Here is a 26,643-nt window from a genome sequence, read left to right on the forward strand (position 1 = left end):
ATATATATATATAATATAATGTGAACTGCAGATATATTGGTCTGTGCATATATAGTATGTGCACTGTAGTTATATATTATTTGGGCTGTTGTATTTGCACCGTTGATATATGTCTGTAGTAAAATAGACTTGGTAGCATTGTCGTAGGTTGTTCTTGCATGCTAGAACAATACCCGCATCTACCCTATTACATTATTTGTATCATATTCGGGGTCCAGTTATACCAACTTCCTTAATTACCTTAACTCCCATCTCCCAGGGCCCGTCTAATTACCCATTCCCTGTCCCCAGCGACCTTGCTAATAACTTTTCTGGGTCCTCCATTGTGGATCTGACGACACATTCAAATTAAAGACACTTTCTACATTCACACCTGTCGCCAGCTGCAAATTGAGAAATTTTCACATCAGCTGATTAGCTGCGTAGATCGCCTTGTCGCCCGCAATGCAGCATTACTGAAACAAATTCTAATGTCTACTATAGTGCTAGGCATGGCTATGAAGAAAGACGAGGAAGTGATAAGTTAGTATAGTTACCGCTTCTCTGGAGGATGACTCCCCACACGAAAAGGATTGGTGGACTCATAGCCGAGTGCCATTGCTTGAGGAACACCATCTGAGCCTCTGTTCTCCCAATCAGAGATGTCTTGACTGTGTCGCTCCGACCTTTTTGCATCTTTCTTCCCGGTTACTCTCTCTAGCAGGCTCACTTTGTCCTTCTTCTTCCCATCTCTCCTGCCCTCTGCTGTTTTAGAAAAAGTTCCTGTAGCTGTGCTGGAACTGTCCCAGGCCTCTGCACGCTCATCTCCAGGGGCCCACTGCCTGGGGAGAGTAGCAAATTTCTGAGGAATAGTGCTGCTAAGAACAGGCTCAGTAGTGGGGCGGTTGGTCCAATCAATTTTGGATTCACTACTTTCCGGCTGACTGTCTTTGGATGTGTCTACACTCATCGTTCTTCTGTGTGGTGACTTGAGGCCTCCTATAAGACAGTAATAACTGGTGAGACAGGATAGTGGTGGTATCTTCCAAGCTGGTTATGTACTAAGAACCTGATTTACCAGACTAAATACCCAATCATGTAAAGGAAAAGTTCTTTTTTTCTTTTTTTTTATTCTCCTAGACATGTCTGGGTGTTTTTTTTTCAATAAATCAGTAGTCAATAAATTCAGCCCTAGGAACAAAGTAGAGTACAGGCAGTTAAAAAAAAAACTCTTGAGCATGTACATTAAAATTGTTGAAGTTTAGGCAGGAAAATATATCCCCATAAACAATGCCCACACCCTCATTTAGCTAATCGCTGCAGCAATTAACAAATACTCACCTAAATCCGTAGTTTCATGATGTGCGAAGGCCCAAATCTTTTTTTCTTCCTTACTACAAAGTGGGAGAGCCCTTATTTGGGTGTCCACTTTGATACCTGGTGCTGTGAACACTTTTCATTGGCTGTCCTATGGCAGAATAATCACAGGTCCAGCAATGGTGAGGAGTGGCAATATGTCTGACTGGTGACAGTCCTGGATTGCTGCACTGGATCACAGGTCTTCGCTAGTGGAAGAGGTGCTAACGTGGACACATGACAGCAGAGTCAGGAAAGTGAAGAATTACTTTTAAGGGACATTTTTTTTCCTTAATAATAGTGAATGGGTTGGAAGAATGAGGAGGATTTTATTTTTTGCCCAGAGATGGGTTTTGTCCCTTGTGGTAGCTGTTACTGGTAAAGGTGATTTTTAAAAGGTATGCCCACTCTAAAATGATTAAAACGATCTCCGTGTAAGAGGCATACAAACTGCAAAAACAGGAACTTTTCCTATAGTAGCATGTTGCATGTTAAGAGTGACTGAACTCCTCTACTAAATTTGCCTGCCACAGGAACTACTCTTCATGGCTGGAGTGCATCACTTTACACAGCTGTACTACAAAGTATTAGCAGGGTAACTGTCTGGGGTAAACTGAACTGTGTGCTGCTTCCTGATCAGCTGCTTACGCAAGAAGCTGTCAGTGTGGATGTCTCCTTAAAGGTAAAGTCAGATATAAAAAGATATTGTATTCTCTGCTTTAGTCTGCAGATGGAGCTTTAGCCTCATGTTCACATGATGATCTCTGTCTCTGATGCTCTGTTGTAAAAATCCTGCTTTTTACAGACCTCACTAGCTCATGCTGAAATTTACACACAAGTGAATATGTCTGAGCAGTGACTGATCCCTTATTAGACGGCTCCCTCTGAGGTTTTATTTAGACTAAATGAGACCCGGAGTGGGCAGCTACTTGTGTGCTGCCTCTAGATGACTTATGGTGCCCTGCCCTGCAAATCCTTTAGCATATAAAACCAAAAATATAAAAAAACTGTTTAAAACATATACATTTTAAATAAATTGACCCCTCAATCCACTATGGTTTAAGTAGTGTGTTAACTATGTTCAGTAGTAGGAATACAGCATGTATAGTATGATCACTAATGCAGGCCATAGACGGGTCATTTATTGGTCAAATTTTCGTCCGAACGAAAAATCGGCCGATATTCACACCGTTAGTGGGGCAATGCCGTTGGCCGTTTTTCGTGGATCTTCTTGTTTCTTTTTATCAGTCATGCTGGAAAATCCACGAAAAAGGGCCGTTTTTCGTAAGCATTGGTGACAGCATCCATGGCAGCAACGGGCGATAAACGGCCCATCTATGGCCAGCCTTAGTGAAAACACTGGGAATTAAACCCTGAGAAACACATAGAGAGATTACTCTATCTGCTCATTGCCCAGTCTTTCATACGGGTAAAGTTATGTTCCACCAGTCTACTCCAATCTCTTCTGTGTCAGTAATCTTGCTGACCTGGGAACCCCAGCCTGTGACGCAGGGGGGGAAATCTCAGACACACCCCTGAAAGCTCCTTGTTGCTTCTCATAGGCACAAAGCCTGACTTAAAATATGTCGGTATTAAAAAGTTTATTACAGCTAACAATTATACTCAAAGTTACAATGAAGTTCATGAGTGATTGGTGATACAGCAGCAGAAAGAAAGGACGTTACACAGCAATGGTTGCAGGCAGCACACTCATAGTATTTGAGGTGCTCTCTGGATTCTTGCTGTGGTAGGTTCCAGAGGCAAATGAGTGGACTTACTAAATTTAGAACAGATTCAATGCTTATGAGAATGCAGATTACCTCACATAATGCAGGGTTTGACAAATTCTCTTTGAATCTAAGAGCCAGCTAAAACAGTTAGGAGCCAGGTGGGGTAGCAGCATGACAGGTGGGGGGCTGCGGGACAGGAGGGGGACGTGTCATGGAAGGGGGGCGGCGGGACAGGTGAGGGGCAGCAAGACAGCTGTAGAGCAGTGTCACACACCTGGGAAAGCAGCAGTCCTACTAGCTCTCACCTATCCAGCAGCGGCAACTCCAGATGGTGTCAGTGGGGAGGATCTGGTGCCAGGAGGGTTAGCTGAGCCTGTGCTTCATCTTCACCAGGATCTCCATTGGGAGCTGCAACAAAGTACTGGGGGGGATTTTGCTCCTCCACCCTGACCAGCTCCTCTACTTCCTCCTCCTCCACGGGGGCCCTCTGCTGGCACCCCCTGGCCTCACCCATCCCGCATAGCCCGGCGCACACTGCTGTTACTGACTGGAGCCTGCCTGACAGCGGGCCCTGACCGCTCCCTGCACACACCGGGAATCCACCCTCCTCTGCATCCTGGCAGCCGGTCTGCTCTGACAGCAGCTGCCCCACGGTAAAGACAGCTCTCCTTGGGGCCCTATTGCTCACTGCCGGTAGTGGGTGGGCTGGCGGGGCCCAGGTTTTGGGGCAACCTGACGCCTAGGATTTGCTAGCCCTGATAATGGCTAATGGTGACTAGGATAGCAAAAAGGGAAACATAAACTGAATAAACTCACCGCTCTCTTCTGCAGAACTGATGGAGTCTAACTGCTGTTTAACTGGTACCCCACCAGAGCTGAGTCGAGAGGGAGGAGGACCGACTAAATCTGACATGGAATGGGCAGAAGACAGACGCTGAGGCCCTAGAAGGAAAGGCTTCTTGGGTTTAGTCTTGTGTGGTGGGACTTCAGTTCCTTCGGTGAAACGAGCACCATGGAGTTCACTTGTGCTGGGAATGATTGCAGAAGAGGTGTCTGATCCATCAGGCTTCCTTCCTTTCATCTTGTCCTTAAGACGAGCAAATGGAGAGCGAGTCTTATCTTTCATGGAGAGATCGAACATACTGGCTGTCATATTGTTCCTCATGAACTGGATGTTTACTTTCAAATCTCCTCTGTCTTTGTTCCTTTTTCCTTGCTTTGACTCAAGCTTACACCACCTACAAGATGCAGAAAGAAAAGGGTAAGAAGTGTGGGATGGACCATGCTCTTTACCTACACAACCGTGTATGGGATTCTTCAAGGGCTCTGCTGTCCCACCAACTTTGTTTTCCACATGATTGGTTCTTTAAGTGTATGATGCAGATGTACTGACGGGAACTGTTTAAAATGTAAGGAGAGTGGGGGAAGACGAAAAAGATCCATCCCATAAAGGGGAAGCACTATTGGACCTGGTGTTTATTGGGTCAATATATGGAGGTGAGAGCACTGCATGATTGGTGATGGGACTCACCAGCCAAGTTGGGGGATACAATGGTGCAGGATGATTTATTATTGTAAACTTCATATTGTTGAATGCATCAAATGGTGAACTTTTAGTTTTGAAGAGTGGATGTTGGGCCACTTTATTGTCAAGAGACTTACCGTATATTTGCGTTTAAATATAGGCTCTTGGTCACTGAGCAAGTCTCCAATAGAGCTAGTTCCGTTTGAACTTTGTTTCACTGGGATTTTATTTATGACACATGGTTGAATATTTATTGATGTATTTTTTAGTATAGCTTTAACACATAGCATTTAATTTATTATTCAGGTTAGCACATTGTAGAGCCATTCATTTTGAAAGGCATCCCGACAGACTAAGACAAGCCAGCTTCAACTCAAGCCCTTAGAACACTTCTGATCAGTATCTGTATATGTCAGGGCCTCCATACTATGGGTCAGTTTTCCAATAACAGTCCTGATTACTAGCTGTGCATCCTAAATTAGGGTGTCAGGACTCCTTGACTGCATACTACAGGTCAATTCCTTTGATATCGCTCTAGATCAGTATCCACGTATCCTAAATTTTGGTGTCAGGACTCCTTATCACAACAATAAGTAAATAGTGCTGCACTTATCTAAAAAAAGAGCATACTAATCAATAAATAAATGAGTGAAAAAATAAATCAATAGCCCACCCACAACACAAACAGTTCACTAAAAGTGAATAAAAAACACCCGACAGAGCCCAATAAACAAACCTCAATATTGCAATATCTCACACAGTGAGTGAATGTAACTGTATGAAATTCAACCGGTAAACACCCTGCCGGCCATCTAGTACAGGGCCTGTAAATAATATATATAACTGTATATCATGAACACAATGAGTTATGGCTCACATATAGGTAAATAAACCAAAAGTGAATAAAACAAAAGTGACATAGAGTATCAATAGAGTATAAAGTGACAGTCCACAGTGATAATCATAAAAAGTTCCCAAAAAATCCAAAGTGAATCTTCCCCTTGGTACACCGCTGTGTCCACCATCACCCAGCATGCACGCTCACCTCCTAGCGTTGACCTATAGATAACAGGTCAAGAGGTGCTCAAACCAACATCCAAATTCCTCTGCTGATCAGGGCTGGTGGGATTCTGCTCCAACAGGTCTCCCGCTTAGGGTTGTACTCAGATATAAAATAAAAGGGCTTCTCATAGTGCAATCAGTTTTATTGCACAAAGATTAATGATAATAAAACCACATTCACATAAGACATCAGGGTTAAAACCCTCATACTGCATATCAAGCTGTAGTCTGGGGAGCAGACAGGAGGGATCTGCTAGAGCTGAGGGAAGATACCAGAGAGCACAGCAGTCTGTCTGGATACACTGGGGAGAGACGAGAGAGATACAATACTGAGGTGACACTGTGACAGGAGTCACCAACTTTACTTGCCCTATAAAGTCTTCCCATACTCACCTGCTTCCTATCCCTGACGAAGTCACATGATATGCGTTGGACGAAAGTGTGGTGACGTCATTTCCGGTGCGGAGGCGATCACCGCCATCTCTGCTTACCCCTGCTTGATATGTTTTATGAGGGTTTCAACCCTGATGTCTTATGTGAGCGTGGTTTTAAGATTATTCATCTTTATTCAATAAAATTGGTTGCAGTATGAGAAGCCCCTTTTCTTTTATATTTGTGTACACCCATAAGCAGTAGACCTGTTGGAGCAGAATCCCACCTACCGATGAATGTGGATGTTGGTTTGAGTGCTTCTTGACCTGTTATCTATAGGTCAATGCTTGGAGGTGAGTGTGCATGCTGGGTGATGGTGGACACAGCTGTGTACCAAGGGGAAGATTCACTTGCTGTATGTTTTAGGTTTATACAGTTACATTCACTCACTGTGTGAGATATTGCAATATTTCCTCTCACTTCCTGTTTGGCTATGGGACAGGAAGTGAAGGGAAATCTCTGAAGTGGGACAAAGATGGCAAAACAACCTGATGGGTTAAAACCCTCCCTTGCTCTACCCAGAATGCAAAAAAAGTTTTGCCTATACTTCTACTTTAACAAAGCTAAACAGCAGACATTTGTGAAAAATATTCACCCCGAAATACTTAGTAGAACTTATTTTGGAGTAAGTCTCTGCCAGCTTTGTCTAACTAGATTTGGCACTTTGTTCTTGTTCTGCTTGGCAAAATTGCTCCACCTCTGTGCAATTGAATGGGGATCATGGGTGATCAGCCACATACTGTAAACAGGATACTGTAAACAGGATTAACTTTGGGATTTGACTGGACCAAAGTAATACATTCAGGTTCTTTGTTACACTTTAGTGCAGCAGTGGGTGTGTGTATGTTTAATGTCATTCTCCTGGAAAGTGAAACTCTATCCCAGACAGAGACAAGTTTTCCTCTACAACTGCCCTGTATGGCTCTGTCAATTTTGATGAAAGAAAATAAGGGGAGAGTGTTGTAAGGATAAGGCTGGTACTCATTTTGGTCTTATCAGACCAGATAACCTTTCTTCCAGTGTTTGCTGTGTTTCTGCCATACACTCCACCTTTGTGGAACATTTGAAAAGGGACCTAAAGTAAAAAAATTACTTTCTTATTGTTCTTATGAAATAAATAATACAGTACCCATTACTGCTGCTGCTTCTCAGGCACCCAATTCCTATCTCTGCCTCGCACTAAACTCTATCCCTTGGGACAAGAAAATAAAAGAGTCGGAGAAGCACCAACTGTTTAATCCTAAGGGTAGCTGCTCCAATGAACTGGTATTTCATTTATCTTATGGAAGAAGCAGACCGAAGTTGTTTTTATGACCGCTTTAAGAAAATCAAACAACTTCTGACCTTTACTGTTTCACAATTGGTCAGAAAGACTTCTAACTCAGATGGAACTACAGAAGAATATAAAGCTATAAATAGGCTAGGCTAGGACCACGTTCTACAAGTTTTGGAAAGCAAGGGGCATTCCTGAGAAACGTATTCTTTACATGTCTTAGGTTTTTTTGGGCAAGTTCATACAGGTGTTGAATTTTTAAGTAGCCTTTAACTTACCTATTGCGTTAGGATGCATTAAGGCCCCTTTCACATGGAGCAGAATCCACTTGCTCAGCAGGGAACCTGCCTGCTAATCCCCGCTGAGCAGGCAGATGACAGGTCCATGTCTGCTCCACTTATGCAGAGTGGATAAGGACACAACCTACTCTCCTCTATGGGTGGTCGGATGTAAACGGACTGAAAAATGGACAGGTGGACCCGATCGGAACGTTCATGTGGAAAGTGCCTTAAACATGTTGCATAGGCATTCAAGACACTCATCAAATGCCCTGTGAGATTATTTTTATTTTTTAAGTTCCTGACCACTTTTGATGCTTTGCAACCACACCTTACCTGTTCCCGCCTATGGCAAAAAGACGGCCAGGCGGGCCTCTCGTCCCCTGGGAGGGTGTCATATGACATCATCCTCCTGGTCACACCCCTCGTGTGCGCCACCTGCAGCGGTGATCCCAGCTGTGCTGTGTTCTCTGGACACAGCTCTTCTCCGATGAAAGTAAACAGCCAATTAAACTGGCTGTTTACCATGTGATCGGCAAATGTAAACAAACAGCGGTAACTTGCTGTGTGAGGAGGAGAAGGGGAACAGTGAGTTACCAAAAACTGTACTGTGCACCAGACTGCTCTGATTGCCCACTGTACACAGCAGCCCATCAGATCAGTGTAACTGTCACCAGCCCATCAGTGTACCTGTTGCCAGCTCATCAGTTTACCTGTCACCAGCCCATCAGTGTACCTGTTGCCAGCCCATCAGTGCACCTGTCATCACAGCCCATCAGTGTACATGTCGTGCATCCCATCAGCATACCTGTCAGCACAGCCCATCAGTGTACCTGTCATGCAGGCCATCAATGTACATGTTGCGCAGCCTGTCAGCACAGCTCATCAGTGTTCCTGTCTGCATAGCCAATCAATGTACTTTTCGTGCAGCCCATCAGCATACCTTTCAGTACAGGCCATCAGCGTACCTGTCAGCACATCCATCAGTGTACCTGTCAGCACATACACCAGTGCAGCCTATCTGTATCTGTCATCAGTGCAGCCAAATCAGTGTACCCATCACAGAGTCGCCATCACAGTTGCCCATCAGCAGTTTACCTGTCATACAGCCAAGATCTCCAAAAAATATTACACTAGTGAGGAGGCATTTAAAATCCTAAGTATGACGGATGAGAGCAGCGGGGAGCTCCCACTGTCTGATTCCAATTCAGAATATGAGCCAGTAGAAAGTAGTGGATCGATGACCGAATCGAAGGAGGAAGCAGTCCCTCCTCAAAGAACTCTTATTCTTTGAGGAGGGACTGCTTCCTCCACACTCACTGTGAGTAGCAGGCAACCACAAGCAGCACCATACACCCCAATGGTCATTCGACAAATGCCAACAGAGCTAGACCCCAGGAGTAAAGGCCTAATACCAGCACTGGAATATCACGCCAGACCCCAAGAGTCAGGGCCCAAAAATACCTCCCAGATGCTCTGGCAAACCCTTTATGGCTGCCTTCCAGCTAAGGATCAGCTACAATCCCCCTTTCACTGCATAGCCAGGAATGCAGCCCAACACAGAAAATTTTTCCCTCATAAAATCCTTCAATTTATTTTGGACCAGACTAATCTTTTTGCCCAACAATTTATCTCAGACCACCCCAATTCATGCTATTATTATACAGGATTTATATAGCGCCAACAGTTTGCTCAGCGCTGTACATTATAAAGGGAGACAGTACAGTAACAATACGATTCAATACACGAGGGGTTCGAGGGCCCTGCTCCTTGGAGCTTACAATCTAGGAGGGAGGGGATAGTGGTACAGGAGGAAATAGCTGTGGGGGATGGAGTGGTAGGAAGAGTGGAGGAGTTCAGTAATTAGCTGAGGGTGGGGTAGGCTTCCCTGAAGAGATAGGTTTTCAGAGTGCGCCTAAAGGTGAGAGTAGGTGACAGTCTGATGGATTGGGGTAGGGAGTTCCAGAGAATGGGGGAAGTCCTGGAGACGGGCATGGGAGGAGGAGACCAGGGAACTAGAGAGTAGGAGGTCTTGTGAGGAGCGGAGAGTACGTTTTGGATGGTATTTGGATACCAGATCGGTGATGTAGTTTGGGGCAGTATTATGAACAGCTTTATAAGTCAATGTTAGCATTTTGAATTTTATCCATTGGGCAATCGGAAGCCAGTGGAGGGATTGGCAGAGAGGGGTGGTGGATACCGAGCGGTTAGTAAGGTGGATGAGTCTGGCCACAGCATTCAAGATAGACTGAAGCGGGGATAGCCTGCGGTGGGGTAAGCCGATGAGGAGGGAGTTACAGTAGTCGAGGCGTGATATAATGAGGGAGTGAATGAGTTGCTTAGTGGTTTCCGGGGGTATTTTGGAGATGTTGCGGAGGTGAAGTATGCATGAGTTTGTCAGCGAATGGACTTGGGGCTGGAAGGACAGATTGGAGTCTAGGATGACACTTAGTACTCTGGTTTGAGGGGAGGGACTGATGGTGTTGTTAGTCTTGATGTAGAAGTCGGGGGGGGGGGGGAGACACGGGCTGGGAGGAAAACTAGGAGCTCAGTTTTGGACAGATTTAGTTTGAGGAAGTGGAGTGACATACAGTCCGATATGTCGCTCAGTAGGTTTGTGATAGGAGCGGAGACTGAAGGGGTGAGGTGAGGGCTAGAGAGATAGATTTGCGTGTCGTCGACATACAGATGGTAGTTGAAGCTGTGAGAGTGTATCAATTGGCCAAGGGAGCAGGTGTAGATGGAGAAGAGAAGGGGCCTGAGGACAGAACCTTGAGGGACCCCAACAGAGAGGGGGAGTGGAGAGGAGGTGGCAGCGTTATATTTAACACTGAAGGAGCGCTGTGATAGATAGGAAGAGAGCCAGGAGAGAACGGAGTCTCTGAGGCCAAGAGAGTGTAGTTGTTTGAGAAGGAAGGGGTGGTCAACCGTGTCGAAGGCCGCAGAGAGGTTGAGAAGTAGGAGCACTGAATTGTGGCCAGTAGCTTTGGCGGTTAGCAGGTCGTTAGTGAATTTGAATAGGGCAGTTTCAGTGGAGTGTAGGGGGCGGAAGCCAGACTGTAGGGGATCAAGGAGGTTGTTGTCGGTGAGGTGGGAACTCAGGCGATTATAGACTAAGTGCTCTTGGAGTTTGGATGTAAATGGCAGCAGGGAGATGGGTCTAAGGTTGCTTGGGTCAGTGGGATTCAGGGAGGGTTTTTTAAGTATGGGAGTGATGTGCGCGTGTTTTAGAGGGGAGGGGAATGTGCCAGTAGAGAGGGAAAGATTAAAGATGTGTGTGAGGGAGCGTAGGATGGAGGAAGAGGGTGATCGTAGGAGTTGTGAGGAGACAGGGTCAAGGGGGCAGGTGGTGAGGCGGGCTTCAGATAAGACCTTAGTGACCTCTTCAGTGGTAGCGAGGTCGAAGGAGTGGAGTGTTCAGGGGGTTGCTATGCCCTTCCATTTAAATGGAGACGCCTAACAGTAGAGGAGTTTAAATTGTTTTTGAACATTATGATCAACATGTGGTTTACAAAAAAAAAAAAAAATTACATTCATATGCGTCCATCTACCCCATCCATCACATTCCCATCTTTTCAGCTGTAATGTCCAGTTCATATTATGGCATGATACTGCGCTTCCTGCATTTCAGTGATAATTCTCAATGATCTTCCCGAGATCAGCCTGGCTCTGTCAAACCCTACAAAATTTGCTTGCCGAATAATTTTTTTCCAAAATATTTGCTGAACTTTATGTCCCTGGCCAAAATATCTGTGTGGACGAATCTCTTACCCACTTTACTGGCCGCCTGAGAATCAAGCAATACATTCCCAGCAAAAGGGCCAGGTATAGACTGAAACTCAACAAGCTTTGTGAAAGTGTCACAGGATATGTGCATGCCTTTCTCATATACGAAGGCAAAGACTCCCAGCTCCAGCCCCCTGGGTGCCCAACCTACATTGGTACAAGTGGAAAAAGTGTCTGTGATCAGGCTTTTCCACTTTTCCAAAAGGGGTATCACATATCTAGATAATTATTACACAGGCCTGCCTCTTTTCTGCTACCTGTACTGTGAGCAGCCTTTGGCTTGTGGTACCAACGAATCAAACTGGAAGGGCGTCCCACAAAATCTTGTGAATACACGGCTACAAAGGGGGAAATCTGCAAGTCTGAGGAACAAGGAAGTGTTGGCCATGAAGTGGAGCGATAGGAGAGATGTCTAAGCTTTGTCCACCGTCCACAATGACACCATGGTGAAAATTCACGGAAGATGGGATCCCAACAGAGAGCCAGAGTGTATCTAAAATTACAATTGATTCATGGGGGGTGGATTTAAATGATCAGATGCTACAGCCCTTTTTATCATCAAGGAAGTCCCTCTTCTGGTATAAAAAAGTTGCAATATACTTTTTCCATATGGCCATTTTTAATGCATACATCAAAAGTCAATGGAAAGACAAACCACCTTCTTCAGATGTATAGAAGATGTCATTGCCCTATTCCACCAGAAAGCATTTTCTCCGATTGTGTCAGCAGACTTCATGAACGCTATTTCCCTGAGAATATTCCACCATCAGAAACAGGAAGAAGACGCTAAAGAAATGTAGGTTATGCATCAGAGGGGGAGTTAGGAGAAAGACCAATTTTCATTGTCCCCACATGTCCCTCACAAATGGGCCTACGCATCAGAGACTGCTTCCAACTTTATCACACATCACTAAAATATTAGTTCCCCTTAACAGCCTGTCATTTCCCCATTTGTATTATCTGTGCTGATCTTTTGCCTGCTGCCTTGATTGACCATGCCTCTGCCTTCCACCTTAACTAACCCTGGCCTGTTTACTGACAATGCTTCTGCCTGCCATCTGGATTGTTTCTAAACCACATTTCTGCCTTCCACCTGAACTGATCCTGGCCTGTTTATCGACTATATCTCTGCCTGCCATCTGGATTGTTTATCAACCACATTTCTGCCTTCCACCTACACTGATCTCAGCCTGTTAATCAACTATGTTTTTTTGCTTCCCACGCAGGCTGATGTTTTGCCCTGTTACTGTAGTAGTGGGATTCAAGATAACACAGGGGTCTCACATAAGTAAAGGAGCTTCAGAGTAGAGTTCCGAGTAGAGAAAACTAGATTTTGGTTTTCTCCCGGTTTGTATTTCCCAGATCAGGGTCAGTTAATCCGGAGGCTTCGAAGAGATTGGGTGGGACATAGCCCCTACCCCTGTCCCCCGGTCTTACTTGACTGACGCCTTAAGTCTGATATTCCTGCCAGGACCAGTACTTTGGCTGTGCTGCCTGTACAGACCCAGGACTTTTTCTGGACCATGTTCTTGCTTGTTGCCTGGACCAGTAGTTTGGCTGTGCTGACCATATCCACTCTTGCTGCCTGTACTCACCCAAGACTTCTTATGTACCATGTTCCCTCCTGCTGCCTGGACCTCCTCCTATGCTGACCATATCTGCTTATGCTGTCTGTACTGACCTTTATGGACCATGTTCCTGCCTGCTGCCTGGATGTCAGCCTGCTGCCTGTTCTGACCCTGGCGTGTTTATGCACCATATTCCTGTCTGCTGCCTGGGTGATTTCACAGGTAATCTTTTGTTTATCCTTTCTTCAGCTAGTCTGTGAAAAAATCTCACACATATGGTATTGTCATGTTCAGGAGGAGTAGCAAAATTTATTTTTGAGTATATAAGAAATATCTTATAAATTGACAACTTTTTCATATTCGTTCCACATTTTCTAAAAACTTTTGGGGAAAAAATGACATTTTCAAAAGACTCAATATGCCTGATAGAATATACCTTGGGATGTTTATTTTCCAATATGGGGTCATTTTGTGGGCGTTTCCACTGTCCTGGTGCTCCAGGGCCTTCAAAACTGTGATAGGTAGACAGGAAATTAGATGTGTAATTTATGCCCCTTTTATGCTCCTAGAATGCCTGAAGGTTCTACTTGGATGTTGGCTCTCTGTATGTGGCCAGGCTATGGAAAAGTCCCACACATGTGGTATCACCATACTTTGGAGGAGTAGCAGAATGTGTTTTGGGGTGTAACTGCAAGTATGCCTATGCCAGGTTTGAGAAATAACTTGTTAATGTGACAATTTTGTGTGAAAATAAAAATGTCTTCATTTTCTAAAGAATTGTGGGAAAAAATTACAATGTCAAAAAACTCACCATGCCTCTTACTAAATACCTTAGATTATCTACTTTCCAAAAAGGGGTCATTTGGGGGCTATTTGTATTTTCTTAGGACCTCAAGAAATGAGATAGGTCCTCAGTATATCAGGTGTGATCAGTTTTCAATGATTAGTACCATAGCTTATAGACTTTCACACAGACTAATGCAGGCCATACTGGGTCGAATTCCGAACAAATTTTCTTTAGAAAATTGGAAATATCCTACGTTTTGTAATCCGATGGTGCCACCATTGATTTCAAAATTCAACTAACCAAGCCTTCAATTTCTCCTCATGTGGCTACAGAAAAGAAATTTCGTGGCCAAGAATTTTCTTTTCCTTCCAGGTCACAGCTTTATATTTCTTGCACAATTCTCCCATCATTGATTCCAAATTCGTTTGTCTTTCAAAAAAATGTCCAACATGCCAGATCACTCAAATTCGATGGTCACACGAAAATCAGCCGTTTTTGTGACCCACTATTGGTGCGAAATTCAAACAAAAATTCTTAGAAAAGATTTTCGAAAGAAAGGTATTTTGGAATTCTACCCATGTATGCTCGGCTTAAAAAATATACACTGATTTGAGTTATTTTTACCAAAGAAATGTAGCAGTATAAATTTTGGGCTACATTTATGAAGAAATATTACTTATTTGCAATATTTTATTATAGAAACTAAGAAAAACGCCTTTTTTTTCAAAATTTTCTGTATTTTTTCACTTATGTCTCAAAAAATACAAAACCCAGTGGTGATTAAATACCACCAAGAGAAAACTCTATTTGTGTAAAAAAAGATAAAAATGTTGTTTAGGTACAGTGTAGCATGACTAAGTAATTGTCATTCAAAGTGTGAGGGGTAAAAGTGCCCTGTGTGGAAGTGGTTAAATGCACTGTAATTATGTTTACGGCGTTTCAATAGAAGCGCATGAAGGAAGTTGAAACATGTCAACACACGTGTCAAACTCTGTAGGCATGGTTTTGGGTTTTTTTTCTTTTGCCTCACTGCAACATAAGGCAATGCTAACACTTCTAAGTGTACACCTTTATCAGCTCCCTGTTCATAGGCAGTTGGATAGCAGTTAGAATGAGCCCCAACTGCCTATTTTCAACACCTGTGTGAATGAGGCCTAAAGCAGTAAATTTCTAACATCAGGGGTGTGGAAATTTTTTAAAGATCGGTGTGATCAAATGCTTTCAGTTTTTAAAAATGACCCCGTTTCCATCCGGGAAAGTGATGTATGCTTATCGCTTCCTGTTTCCTATAACAGAGACGTACAGAGTGGTGCTGGTCTTTGTCCGTCTCTATGATCAGCCAGCGGAAGTATCGGCTGGTTGTTCAGTTGTCCCGATTTGGACAGGCTCTGTCCAGTGGATGGGACTCAGACAGTACTTGGTCTTGGCTGCAGATAACAATAACTGAATTATAACAACAAAAATAAATAAAAAAGGTAAAAAAAAAAAAAATGCAAATAAATAAAATGAAAAATATATAATAATCTGCACATACCAATAACCAGATAATATTACCAACAACAATAATACACATATATATAAAATGTAACTAAAATAAAAATGTAAATAAAATAATAAAATATATTTGCAGATAACAATAATCAGCTTACAACAACAAACAACAACAAAAATAAACAGAAATAGGAAATAATAAAAATAAATGCAAATATAAAATATATATAAAAAAATAAAAGATATATAAATATATATATATTTTTCTTTTTTTTCCCTGCAGATAACTGTAATCAGATAACATAAATAAGAATATAAATAGAAAATCTAAATAAATGAATATATTTATAAAAAAAAAGTCCATCCCCCCCGCCCATTGGCGGAGATCGCCGCAAGTCAGAGCCAGGTGTTCTCTGTATGGCCGCCCGGCCCTGATTGCATTCTTATGGAGAGCTGCTGGACACAGAGAACACCTGGCTCTGACTGGCAGCACTCTCTGCTAATGTGCAGCAGGGGGGTGGGACTGAACTGGAGTGTGCCTCCGCCAAGGGGAAGGGGGGTTCCACAGACGTCCGAACAGCCTGCAGAAGGCAGCAGGAAGGGACGTCCCCCCCTCCCTGGAGCTGCTTGAATTGCTTTTACAAGAGAGCCGACGGTTGGCTTTAAACCCTGCTGTTTGCTGTTTACCCGCAGCAGGGCTAAATGTGTAAAAAAAACTTCTTGCTTGAAACTGCATGTCCTGGGCGTCGGGCAATAGGAATCCAACATCCCTGCATCAGGCTGTCTCAAAACTCTAAATTGACTGAATTCCTTCTCACACAGTGAAAGAAAGGTATTGATCTGATCCTTGCTGTGAATAAAGATTCTCCATATTGGTGGCCCAGTAATTAGTGCCATCAACAACTCTATAGCCAGTACGGTGTGCTGGGGTGTGATAGGAACCACAACACGGTAATGAAAATAACCTGTTGGATGGCTGCAGGAAAAAAGAATGGGCTTTCCATGAATGCAATAAGTTTGTGACATCTGAAAGCTTGCCCTGGTTTGCTGTCATGTCTCCTCAGAGGTGGAGGACCTACATTAGAGAGGGTAGAGGGTTCTAGTTGCCAGGAGTCACCCTTAAAAAGCCTTTTGCCTTAGAGTTACCTATGGCCTCTTGGTTGTTTTGCGGATGCCCTCTTTTCCTGGTCACTTAGGGGTTTATTTATTAAAGCTGGAGAGTGGCAAATCAGGCTCACTTCTGCATAGAAACCAATCATCTTCCAGGTTTTATTGTCAAAGCTTGATTGAACAAGCTGAAGTTAGAAACAGATTGGTTTCTATTGAGAAGTGAGCCTGATTTTGCACTCTCCAGCTTTAGTAAATAAAAAAAACCAAAAAAAACCTTAGTTTCACAGTTGTGACATTTTCCTTCTATTTTTTTTACAATGGATACAGTATATCAGTGCTTCAGGGGATGTTCATAGTTTGGTACAAGTCTTTTAAAACTCAACTCTATTTGTTGCTGCCCCAGAACTTTTCTTGTTCTTGTTTTTATAGCTCTTCATGGCCCTGTTTGTTTGGATATGACCTCTAACAAAGCCTGGACCTTCTAGAAACAGGTGTATTTATTTTGAGATCATGTGACACTTTAATTGCACACAGGTGGACTCCACTCACATAATTATTCAACATCTATAGGGCAACTGGGGTCTCACAGCACACGGGGTGAATATTTATGCAAGCAAGTCTACCATTGTAATTTGTAAATCATTTGAAAGCTGTGTAGATTTGTTTTCCCACTTTCACATCATGGATGATTTTGTTTACATCTGTGGTTTAAAATCCTAATAAAATACATTTGAATTGATGCACATACATCAAAATATTACGAATGTAACTAACTTTACTGGTGAGACATCGGAAGACAAACTTTCTTTACACCAGTTTGGTAAAACAATCCAGCAATTGTCTACTTTCATGTTCTGAAAGAAATTAATAAAACGTTCCATAGTTAATCTGGCTGAAAAAAGACAAAAAAGTCTATCCAGTTCAACCATTAAAAAAAAAAAGTTATAATCCTACACTCACAGTTGATCCAGAGGAAGGCAAAAAATCCAGAAAAGCATGATCCAATTTGCTTCTGCAGTGAAAAAAATTCCTTCCTTAATCACCGAGAAGCAATCGGATATTCCCTGGATCAACTTTACCTATAAATGTTAATAACCAGTTATATTCTGTGTATCCAAGAAAGAGTCCATACTTTTTTTTTTAAAGCAATCCACTGAGCTGGCCAGAACCAACTCTTGAGGGAGTCTATTCTACGCTTTCACAGCTCTCACTGTAAAGAAATCTTTCCGTATTTGGAGATTACATTTCTTTGCCTCCAGACGTAAAGAGTGTCCCCTTGTCCTCAGTGATGACCTCAGGGTGAATGACTCTACACTGAGTTCACCTAGTGAAACACTCCCCTCGCACAGTTAACCCTTTCATTGTCTCCAAAAGTTAACCCCTTCCTCCCCAGTGCCATTAGTACAGTGTCAGTGTTTTGTTTTTTTTTTGCACTGTTCACTGTATTGGTGTCACTGGGGATGTCAGTGACCCCAAGTCAGTTCCCCCCCCCCCAGTGTCAGAATGTCCGCCGCAGTCCCGCCATAAGTCGCTGATCGCCGCCATAAGACGCTGATTGCCGCCATAAGTCGCTGATCGCCGCCATAAGTCGCTGATCGCCACTATTATTAGTATAAAAAAATAATCCAGTATTTGTACCGCCATTTGTAAACGCTATAACTTTCATGTAAACCAATTCATTTACACGTATTGGGATTTTTTTTTAGCAAAGACATGTCGCAGAATATATTTTGGCAGAAATGTATGACGAAATTTGATTTTTAAATTTTTTTACTAGACATGTTTTATAGCAAAAAGTCCAAAATATTGGGGTTTTTTTCCTCAAAATTGTCAGACTTTTTTTTATAGCTCAAAGAATAAAAAACGCACAGGCGATCAAATACCACAAAAAGGAATCCCAATTATTGGGGAAAAAAACATGTTAATTTAATTTTGGTGCAGCGCTGCATGACCGTGCAATTGTCAGTTAAAGTAACGCAGCACCGTAACACAAACCACTTATGTAACCGCTTCCTGACCGCCCTATAGCCGAAATACTGCTACAGGGCAGCACAGGTGCGCAAAATCTCATATATATTGCACGCTCCCGTGGTTTCCATGCCCCTCCCAGATAGCATCAGATTGCCCATCAGTACACCAGTAATCACATTTAACCCCTTGATTGCCAGGAACACGCTCATTTACAATAAACCTCCAATGCTAGTATAATGTGTCTGAACGGATCAATATCTTTGATCAGATGAGCACTATACCAGCGTTTTCATTAGTATAGCGTCCCCAAAAATGCAGCGTTAGCGGGATCAGCCCCACCACCTGCCAGCACCTGTGTTTAGCCCCTATGCTTACCCCCCCCCTTCTCCCCCAGCAAGTGCAGTGTCAGTAGGTCACTGTCACTTGATACATTGCACACAAAACCGCAGTGTTCGCAGAATCTGGTCTGATCTCTGTTAGCACTTGCCGGTAAATTTTGATGACTTTTGGTGAACTGGGGAGCACCAGCGGCCCAGTACATCCTGGTCTTTCACATACCTCTTAGATTGTAAGCTCCAAGGGCCCTCCTAACCCTCTTGTATTGAAATGAATTGTTGCTGTATTGTCTCCCATTATATTGTACAGCGCTGAGCAAACTGTTGGCGCTATATAAATACTGTATAATAATACCAGCACTTCAATGTGACCTGGTGACGTGGCATGTCCCATAAGTGTAGTACAAGCTGAGGCGAGCACAAGTATTGTCCCGCAACCACCAAGAATTCGCACACAGGCCCGTAGAGCCCCTAGTATCCTTCCGGATGTGCTTGCAAATCCCGATTGGCAGCCCACAAATTCTCCAGCACCAGTACTTCCCCCATTCACTGCCCAACCCGGAATTCAGGTGGAAATAGCAAATGTAACTACTCCCCTTGATTTTTTGGAGCTGTTTTTCATGGAAGATCTGTATGCATTGATTGCGGATCAAAGCATTTTATATGCACAATAATGTATCGCCGTCAACGAAAATTCAAACCTTGCCAGACCATTCGCATGGAAACCCATTACGGTTTTCATATTAAACTTTTTTTTGGGCCTAACCCTCAACATGGGCATTACTAAAAAAAAAGAATTGTGGTTGTATTGGTCCACAGACCCGATTCATCATATAGACCATGTTCTCAGCTGCCATGGCCAGGCCAGGCATAGATATGAGAGTATAATGTGTTTTATGCATTTCAACGACAACACACTCTGTTGTCCTCGGGGTGACCCTGAATTTGATTGGCTCCACAAAATTCGGCCCCTCGTAAACCACCTTAACCAAAAATTTGCAGATGTCTATACGCCCCAGCAAAACGTCTGCGTTGATGAGTTAATTTTTCTGGCTGCCTTGCATTCAAACAATTTCTCCCCTGCAAGCGTGCCAGATATGGGGTCAAGATGTAGAAGACCTGTTAGAGGGCAACAGGCTATACTTATAGGTTTCGGATTTACGAGGGAAAAGATAGTCACTTGGAGCCCCCCGGATGCCCAGACTACATGGGGAGCAGTGGCAAGATAGTTTGGGACTTGGTGTCATCCTTTTTCCATATGGGGTAACACTTATACGTGGACAATTTTTATTCAAGCGTGCCACTCTTTAGACATTTGTAGAATCTTGGAACTGGCGCATGTGGCCTAATGTGTGCCCACCATTAGAAGTGGGTGGATGCAGGGCAGTATATTCTAATGGTGGGCATACCACACATTTTTTGGCAGAGATTTCTTCTCTTTTTTTCATTCAGCCCACAGGCTGCATACAAAAAAAAAAAAAAAGAACATAGCATATACACCCAACAAGGACCAGCGACGTACTGGTACATCAGTGGACTTTGAATGGTTATACCAGGATGATGCCTACAGCTGCAGGCATCATCCTGGTATAATTTTTTTCAGCTGGCGATCGGCTTTCATGTAAAAGCAATCCTAGTGGCTAATTAGCTGCAGGCTTGCTTTTACAAAAGCGGGAGACAATGCCCCCCCCCCTCCCCCGCTGCCTTCCACGGCCTTCTCGGGTCCTGTGCCATCGGGGAAACCTGAGAATGCAGCCGGTGTTTCTGCCAGGTGACCATAGAGCTGATTGGAGACCAGAATGGTGCCAATCATCTCTATAGCCTAAGAAATTATAAGCTACGAGCATTTTATCAATTCAGTTTCGCAGGATATAAACAGCGCCATTTGTAAATTGGGAAAGCATCTGATCACACCGATCTTGGTTTGATTAGAAAATGTAAGGGCAGGGGAGGTATCTAGAGCATGATAGAACCCAGATTTCTGAAAAAAGAATATATGACAATGTCCATTGAAGTTATAGGGGATATTTGCATTCCCTGTGATAGCAATAAAAGTTATTAAAAAAAAAAAAAAAAAATTAAAAAGGGACAGTGTAAAAATAATTAAAAAAATCAAAATAACTTAAGAAAAAAAAAAAAAGTACCCGCACCTGCGTTCGTGAGCCTTGACCCTGTGCCAGCATGGAAACAGCAGTTGCACCATGCATGTGAGGTATCGCCACGAGCATCAGATCAAGGGCAGTAATTCTAACACTAGACATCCTCTGTAAATCTAAAATGGTAGCTTGTAAAGGCGTTTAAAACGTTGCCTATGGATATTAAAAACGTATGTAGTTTGTTGCCATTGCACGGGGCATGCACAGTTTTAAATCATGTCATGTTTGGTATCTATTTACTCTTCATACCATCATCTTTTATATTGTGCCAATTATAATTGGCCAATATATTGTGTTTTTGTGCATTAAAAGTAAAAGTGTATTTTGTTTTTTAAAAATTGCGTTTGAAAAATCGCTGTGCGAGTACTATGTGACATAAAAAATTGCAGCATCCACCATTTTATTCACTAGGGTGTTTGATTTTAAAATATATATAATGTTTGGGGTTTAAATTAATTTCCTAGCAAAAAATACTGATTTTTTTCATGTGAACAAAAAGTGTCAGAAGTTCCAAAAAGTGTTGGTCTTCATGTGGTTAGAAGAGTGAATGATGTGTGGCATAAACTTCTAATGCTGGGCATAAAATGCTCCCACCCCCCAAAACGACCCCTTATTGGAAAGTAGACACCCCTAACTATTTGCTGAGGGGCATGTTGAATCAATAGAAGAATTAATTTTTTTACCACAAGTTTTTGGAAAATGACAAACAAAAATGTTTTATTTTATTTTATTTTTTTTTTTACACAAAATTGTCACTTAAATGATTTATTGCTCACACATGCCATGGTTATATGTGGAATTACTCCCCAAAATACATTCTGCTACTTCTCCCGAGTATGGGGGTACCACATGTGAGAGACATTTTGGCAGTCTAGCCAAGTACAGGACCCCAAAATCCAATAAGCACCTTCAGGCTTTTAAAGGGCTTTATTTCCTCATTACACTTCCAGACTACCTATCACAGTTTCGGAGGCCCTGAAACCCCCTCAAATGACCACTTTTTGGAAAGTAGGCACCCAAGGAATTTGATAAGAAGCATGGTGAGTATTTTGCAGATCTTGTTTGTTGCCACAAGTTTTTGGAAAATGAAAAAAAACCAAAAACATATTTTTTCTTCTTGTTTTTTATATTTCAAAACCTTGAGAGAAAAATGAGATCTGCAAAATACTCACTGTGCCTTTTTTAAAATTCCTTGGGGTGTCTACTTTCCAAAAAGGGGTCATTTGGGGGGGTTTTGTGCTAATCTGGCATTTCAGGGCCTTCGAAACTGTGATAGGTAGTGAGGACGTGAAATGAGGAAGTTACGCACCTTCAGGCTTTCAAAGTGGTAATTGGATTTCAGGCTCCTGTATGTGGCTAGGCTCCCAAAAAGTCTCACATATGTGGTATCCCCATACTCAGTAGAAGTAGTAGAATATATTTTAGGGTGTAATTCCACATATGCCCATGGCTTGTGAGAGAAATATATCATTTAAATGACAACTTTGTGTAAAAAAAAAAAAAAAAAAAAGTTTTTGTCATTTTCCAGAAACTTGTGGGGAAAAAAATAAATCTTCCATGGACTCAGTATGCCTCTCAGCAGATAGTTTAGGGTGTCTACTTCTGAAAAGGGGTAATTTGGGGTGTTTGTACTATCCTGGTATTTTAGCACCTCAAGAAATGTGATGAGCAGTCAGAAAGGAAGAGTTGTGTAAATTCCATTATCTATACCATAGTTTGTTGTCGCTATAACTTTCACACAAAGCAATCAATATAAACTTAGTGGGATTTTTTTTAACCAAAAACATGTAGCAGAATACATTTTGGCTTAAATTTATGACAACATTTTTGTTTTTTTGGATATTTTTTTATGACAGAAATGAGAAAATATTGTTTTAAAAAAAAAAAAAGTTTCTCAAAACTTTTTTGTTTATAGCGCCAAAAATATAAAGCACACGGGTGATCAAATACCACCAAAAGAAAGCTCTATTTGTGTAAAAAAAGGACATGAATTTCATTAATGTACCGTATTGCATGACTGCGCAATTGTCAGTTAAACTAGTACAGCGCTGTATAGCAAAAAAATTGCGTAAATTGCAGTATGTATACCATAGCTTGTAGACGCTATAACGTTCACACAAAGCAATCAATATACACTTATTGGGATTTTTTTTGCCAAAAACATGTAGCAGAATACATTTTGGCCTAAATTTATAACTAACTTTGAGTTTACTATATATTTTTTATAGCCGAAAGTAAAAAAATATCGTTTTTCTTCAAAATTTTCGGTCTTTTTTTGTTCATAGCCTGAAAAATAAAAAGCGCACAGGTGATCAAATACCACTAAAAGAAAGCTCTATTTGTGTGGAAAAAAAGGACGTAAATTTCATTTGGGTACAGCATTGAATTAGTGCAGCGCCGAGTAGCAAAAAGAGGCCTGGTCATTAAGGGGGGTAAATCCTCTGGAGGGCAAGTGGTTAACATATGCATTTATTTATTTACTTTAGTGAACTGACATTAACGTTGTTTTATGCGGTACTTACTGAGCGTTTTGCTTTTTGAGTTAAATATTTTTAAAGAATTAAGGGATAGTGAATTGAAAATTTCAATATCGCATGTGATGTTTGGAAAAAATGTGTCATGGGACCCAAATAACGCATATCTTGTACTTGGCACAGTCTGGCGTCAATCTGCCATCATGCAGGTCCGGTTTAAAAACTCTTCTGTGCTCTATTAACTAAGGCTGCTTTCACACTGATCCATTTTTCTTCCACTATTGCGTTAAAAAAAAGCAGAAGAAAAATGCATGACCATGTATTCCCATGGAACTCTTCACATTGATCCTTTTGTGGGGCCGGTGCGTTTTTTAAAATCCTGTTTGCTGTATTTTTAGTGCAGGTTTGGTGCAGTAAAAAAAATGCACCCAAAATGCAACTCTCAATTGAAATCAATGGAAGACACGGCAAAAATGGATTAATGCCTGGGTGCATACTGCCCTAAACATTAGTAGAAGGCATGACCTCACGCGTTTCTGGACATGAGTCTGAACTAGGGTTGCCACCTCATCCCTTTAAAACCGAACACATATTAATTACACAGGTTCTGAGGCTAACTGAATGCAAATAAGGTATTTGGAGAGTTTAACTACCACCTTAATCAGTCACAGAACCTGTGTAATTAATATGTGTTCGGTTTTAAAAGGACGTGGTGACAACCCTAGTCTAAACCTGATTGAACTATCAGGCAGCCCACACATATGCAGCTGCAGGAAATGGCTCTGCTGTCTGTTGGCTTTGACAGCTTCCTAGCGGGATAGTCCAGGTGGGTTCTAATATGTATAAGCTCATCACTCGCTAGTGGTTAGTAGGCTGTCAGTCTCTCATAGAGTTTAACAGGCTGCCAGCAGCAGAGTTAAATAGTGAACCTTTGCCTTCCACCTACACCTAAATGCGAGAGCATTACGCATCAGGGATAAACGCCCAATGTGCATGGGGCCATACCTGAATTTGCACAGATTCAGTCTCTGCCCAGGTTGAAATAGAAAGCAGAGCTAAATATCATACATGTTTCAGAGTTATTACAAGCAGGAATACATCTCAAATGAATGGCATTTGATGCATAAGATTGCTGCATGACAGCCCATATTATATGAGGCTGCTTGTATCATTCTCCAACAGTAATCTCAGGCAGAGAGATTTTTTTGGAAATCCACATATGTATAATTGTTTCTTTTCAAAATAAAATACAGAATTCCTTGGCATTTATCCTTTCTTGCCAATATACTGGACCATCCAGTCTGTTCCTAATTTAAAATACAAACAATGGTTGCTGTTGGATACTTAATACATGTGGAAGCTGCATGCTGTTTCAGAGCTCTTCCCCTCCTCTTCATGTGCATGCATCACAGGGAGGAATGGGCGAGCCTCCAGGTAAGCCTGCTTCCAATTTATATAATGCTGTATGTTTATGTTCCACTCTCACAGCTCTCATAGATTAACAAAGGAGATTTGATACAGTCTACAACTTCCACATATATTCTATACATATAAATCTATGCAATCAAGTCTTCTAGTTTTATGTTAAAACTGAACTCTGGGCGCAAAAACATTTATTTAAATATACTCCTCAATTACTGCAAAATATATAAATCCACTTTTTGTGCATCAAATGCCCTTGCAAACCAAGATTTAACCTTGTAAAGATAGCAGTGACATCATCACTGTGCTGTACATAGCCTGTACAGAGAGCAGAGCTGTGCTAAGAACCCAGCAGGCTCGCCCAGTACAGGTTACCTGCAGCAAACTACAGTAGGGGGCAGAGACAAGACCTGTCACCCTATTAAATCTATTAAATCAAGACCTGGCGGACCAGTATTGGGAGTGAGCCTTTAGATAAGTAACAATTATGAGCAAACACATTCTCTGATTCTGGGGTCCAAATGTCTATAACAGTCTCTGAGATGAAGACTGTCTGTGTGACTCCAACCGCTTCACTGCGCATGACTGCAGACAGCTCTGAGTGACACCTGACAGTACTTGTTTTCCTGTAGAATTTTCAGTTTAGCCACCTGATGGCGCTGTGCATATTAAAAGCAGCAATGGGAAATAACACATGAAGTGGTGAAAGAGAAGTCATAACATTCATTTACAAAGATTTGTGAATGAATAAACTACAAGTCCCATCTTCCACCTTGGACAACTGATCAGCCCTGTTCGTAGTCCGTTCATTCTCCTTCCAGTTTTCTAATGGAAAACCCGTAATGAGAGATGGGCAGAGTGTGCAGAAGCCTGACATTGCACCTGCAGTGCACTGATTGCAGGTGCAATACTTTGCAGACTCCTGCAATAATAATAATAGTAAATGCTCATTTTTTTTCCTCCAAAATCATGTGCATGTATTATTTTTTTAAAGGTGAACTTAGGCTTTAAGCAGAATTTCGACAGGTACAAAACATGTTTCCTGCAACATGTTTGCACATAGTCATGGTAATGTTTATATATTTTTTCTGAATCTGAAGTTCTAAAACAGATTGGACTGGTCCCCTTTGCTGTACTTAGAGAATATCACCCCTACTATCGAATAGTGTTTAACGGATAGGGCCTCCCTTTACTTTGGAATTTGGTCTTGGCTATAGTAAATAAAACTAATATTGTTTATTACCCTTAAGTGACTCAAGAGGGCAAACTGCAAAATGGCAAACCTACTTCTAAGATTCCAAATCAATGAACAATTTCAATATCATCCATTCAGTATGCAGAATAAAGACATGTTTGTGACAGTCCTGATAGACCTTCACTCTCATTGTCATCCAGGCGGTGGAACAGGGACAGTCCCAACATTTGTGCGATTTCCTAAGGCCTCATGCACACAGGACTTTTTAAAAACGTTCCTCCTAAAAGTGTCTTGCCATTGAAATGAGTTAATGCTCAAGGTCTAAACGCACATATCATTAACACGCATTTACCTGTGTTTACACGCATCAAGCATTTTTTTCTGCCAAAGCACTGGTGTTCCTGGATGCACTGGCCCGGGTTTTATTTCCTGCTGGTAAACACCCCTGCCACTAAAAGCTTCTAAAAGACTATGGGGTTGATTTACTAAAGGCAAATATACTGTGAAGTTGCTCCCAAGCTTAATAAATGAGGTAAAGCTTCACTTCGCCATTAATACCCAATCACATGCAAGGATAATAAAAAAAACAGCATTTTGACTTGTACATGATTGGATGCGGAGTACAAAATGCACAGTCTTACTTGCCTTTAGTAAATCAACCCCTATGTGTGCATGGACACAAAGGATAACTTGGAGGGGCATTTGGAAGCTTT

The 26,643-nt window shown here is 42.1% G+C and overlaps 1 protein-coding gene across 1 annotated transcript in view; it reads right to left on the reverse strand.

Annotated features, from left to right (window-relative positions):
• Positions 1 to 26,643, reverse strand: part of RAB11FIP2 (RAB11 family interacting protein 2) — a 55,348-nt gene that overhangs the window by 12,625 nt on the left and 16,080 nt on the right. The window contains exons 2-3 of the mRNA XM_089658797.1: positions 3,882 to 4,303; positions 537 to 978 (exon numbers count right to left, since the gene is read on the reverse strand). Coding sequence (XP_089514923.1) covers positions 537 to 978; positions 3,882 to 4,303 — 864 coding nt within the window. The remainder of the gene's footprint in view (positions 1 to 536; positions 979 to 3,881; positions 4,304 to 26,643) is intronic.

Source organism: Staurois parvus, unplaced genomic scaffold (assembly GCF_062004578.1).
Source record: "Staurois parvus isolate SC_StPar_1 unplaced genomic scaffold, SC_StPar_1.0 ptg001095l, whole genome shotgun sequence".
Classification (NCBI taxonomy): Eukaryota; Metazoa; Chordata; class Amphibia; order Anura; family Ranidae; genus Staurois; species Staurois parvus.